Source organism: Cryptotermes secundus, unplaced genomic scaffold (genome assembly GCF_002891405.2).
Source record: "Cryptotermes secundus unplaced genomic scaffold, Csec_1.0 scaffold301, whole genome shotgun sequence".
In the NCBI taxonomy this organism is placed as follows: domain Eukaryota; kingdom Metazoa; phylum Arthropoda; class Insecta; order Blattodea; family Kalotermitidae; genus Cryptotermes; species Cryptotermes secundus.
Window position 1 is genome coordinate 180,530 of NW_019725003.1, and position 2,921 is coordinate 183,450.

General features: G+C 41.6%; 1 protein-coding gene across 1 annotated transcript; it reads left to right on the forward strand.

Moving 5' to 3' along the window:
- Positions 1-408: 408 nt before the first annotated feature.
- Positions 409-1,284, forward strand: LOC111863169. The gene has a single exon (XM_023849225.1). It carries the CDS (start codon positions 409-411, stop codon positions 1,282-1,284), a length of 876 nt encoding a protein of 291 aa, XP_023704993.1.
- Positions 1,285-2,921: the final 1,637 nt, after the last annotated feature.

Consider the following 2,921-nt stretch of genomic DNA (forward strand, 5'->3'; position numbering starts at 1 on the left):
GTCGAAATAGCCAGATGATCTAATCTGTAATAGGACGGACCAATAAGTGCATTTTAACTGTCACAGGCGGCAGTTCTAAGTCACATTTCATTTTAACTTATCGGATAAAATGGATTTTTCTCTAATAGAAAGCATATTTGATTATAAATCAAAGATCTTTAATAGGACCAAACGAGACGCATAATAGCAACCAAGTTTATACGTTTCATCTCATCCGCTACTTTAAATATTTTGGAATTTATCTGAGAAGTAATTTATAATTGTTGTTATTGCTTTTCGTATATGCAAAACTAAAAGCAAAGAGTATTTTTTTCTGTACGGGAGAAAGTACGGCGTAAGACCTGGAGGATACTTACCAGGAAACCTGACAACTTTTCATGACGCTCAGTAAAGCGATACTAACACTGTATGCCGTTTGATTGCAGCGTGGATTCCGATATATCGCGAGGAGATTACGGACCGCCTGTGCACGATCACGAGCCCAAAGGCGTATGGAAGAAGAAGCTAGTCTGGAAAGAAGAGTGGAAGAAGGTGTGGAAAACAGCTTCTAAATTAATATGGAAGCCAGATTGGAAGAAAGTGCAAGTTCCGGTATGGAAGGAAATTCAAGTACCTGTGTGGAAAGAAATCAAAGTCCCTGCATGGAAAAAGGTACAAAAACCTTTATGGAAAGAAATCAAAGTCCCTGCTTGGAAGGAGGTGAAAATACCAGAATGGAAGAAGGTATACAAACCGGTATGGAAAGAGATAAAGGTTCCAGTGTGGAAAGAAATCCAAGTTCCTGACTGGAAGAAAATTTGGGTACCAGAATGGGTAAAGATCTGGGTTCCAGGTGACAAATCACACGGAAAAGATCATGAAGGCTGGGAGTATACGTCACATGGCCTCTGGAAGAAGAAGCTCATCTGGAAACCCGTGTGGAAGAAAGTGTGGAGATCGGAGAAGAAGCTGATCTGGGTACCGGAAAAGAAACTTGAGTGGAAGGAAGAATGGAAACAGGTGTGGAGAACGGAGAAGAAAGAGATATGGATAGCTGAAAAGAAGTTGATCTGGAAGGAAGAATGGGTACAGGTTTGGAAAACGGCAAAGAAACAAGAGTGGGTTTCGGATAAGAAACTCATATGGAAGGACGAGTGGAAACAAATCTGGGTGCCCGTCTGGAAGCAGATCCAAGTACCAGAATGGAAGAAGGTCTGGAAACCAGTTTGGGAGAATGTCTGGGTGCCAATCCACCACGAAGAGCACCACGAGGAGCACCATGAGGAGCACCAGGGTTACGATTGAAACAAATGTTCATGACACCAGTTTCTTGCAGAAAGAGATCTCGTCTTCAAGAAGTGAAATGTTTGACGACAGACGCGGCCTCTCGTTAAACATTCTCACTACTTGCATATAAATATCAGGCGTACAGGTTCTGTTGTAAATAGCTTTGTTAACCCCTTTCTTTCTTAGTTCTTCCCAGGCACAAACTCTGCACGTTGTTGCACAGACCCCGGGCTTGTTTGTGTGGAGAATCACATGTAAATACCATACAACTGCCTCACCTGTTCAGTTTGATGTACACGATATCTTGTTATTGTTTGTAATCTACAGTTTTTTGTAATATATTTATAGAAACTTTTTAACCGTGTGTTTTATTACACGAACGTGAAAGACTGTTCCATATACTGACAGAGACAAGAAGTAAAAATCTCCTTTAGGTGACTAAAACACACGGCAGTATACGGGAAAGATGAGATAATAACACTCATACTTAACTTCAACACTAGCCCGTGCCACAGTACAGGCAGTTACTTGACATCTCACCGCGGAGGCCCGCGTTCGAGTCCAGGTCAGGTTATGTGGGATTTGCGGTGGACGAGGTGGCACTGGGGCAGGTTTTTCCTAGTTCTTCGGTTTCCCTTGCCAATTCTCATTCCACCGATTGCTCCGCAATCATCGCCATCTATCATCCGGGGCTGGTACAGTAGGTCAATTAGCTGCCGAAGTGTCAAGTGGACTCAGTCTCACCCCACGTCACGAAACTAAACTAAACTAAACCATTTCAACATTACCATAGATTTGTGGGAAGCTTCGTGTCACCACTGCCTTGCACCCAGGAGAAGGGTACAGACAGCCTTTCGATAGGATGGCTAGGATTTATTTGGCAGAAAAATGCTACCCTACCAGAAAATGAAACCCAACTGACCACCCCGTACCCACTCAACTGGGCTAAATGACTAAATTACTTGTTCATATAAAATAATAAAAAAAAGTATTTTGTTCCAATTTTAATATGCATTTTTTTAATGCAGAAGTATGCTTATATCCATCTTAGAGCAGCTGCGGTTATTTGTCGCCATTGTGGTTACCGTGGACAAGATTCCCTTCGATTTCAACTGCACTGGAAATACACTATTTCGAAAGTACGTAAAAACTGCATCTATGTAAATTTTTATTGCCTCCTTTATACACCAAGCTTCAGTAAAGTTCATACATGTTACACAAAAAAAATGTCAAAATTTACTACTCCGTATTTGAAAATATAAAAATTAATCTCACAGACTAATGGATATAGTACTTTTAAGTCTAGTAATATAATAGCGTATTTCTGTAGTGTTTCATCTTGAGGTAAGCACTAATCATTTCACATAAGTTCAAATTAAATATATATCAATAAGACGCAAAGATAAATTTGTCCTCTTGCTTAATTAATTAAGCTCTTTGCCGTGAAGACATTTGAAGGGCGGAAAGGTAACGCCTCACCTTCCTTGGCCTCGGCACCAGATGGTGGTGAGTGGGCAACTTCACGGCCAGGCCGCTTTACGTCCGGGGAAAGAGTTTCAGGTTCTCATTGGACAGGGTATCAGGTGGACCTCACGACAAGCCTATAACCTGTGGAATGGAGAAAGCATTGTTCCTGCCGGGAATCGATCCTCGGC

Coding starts and splice junctions, on each gene's coding strand:
- LOC111863169 (XM_023849225.1), top strand. CDS start 409: ATGCCGTTTGATTGCAGCGTGGATTCCGATATATCGCGAGGAGATTAC.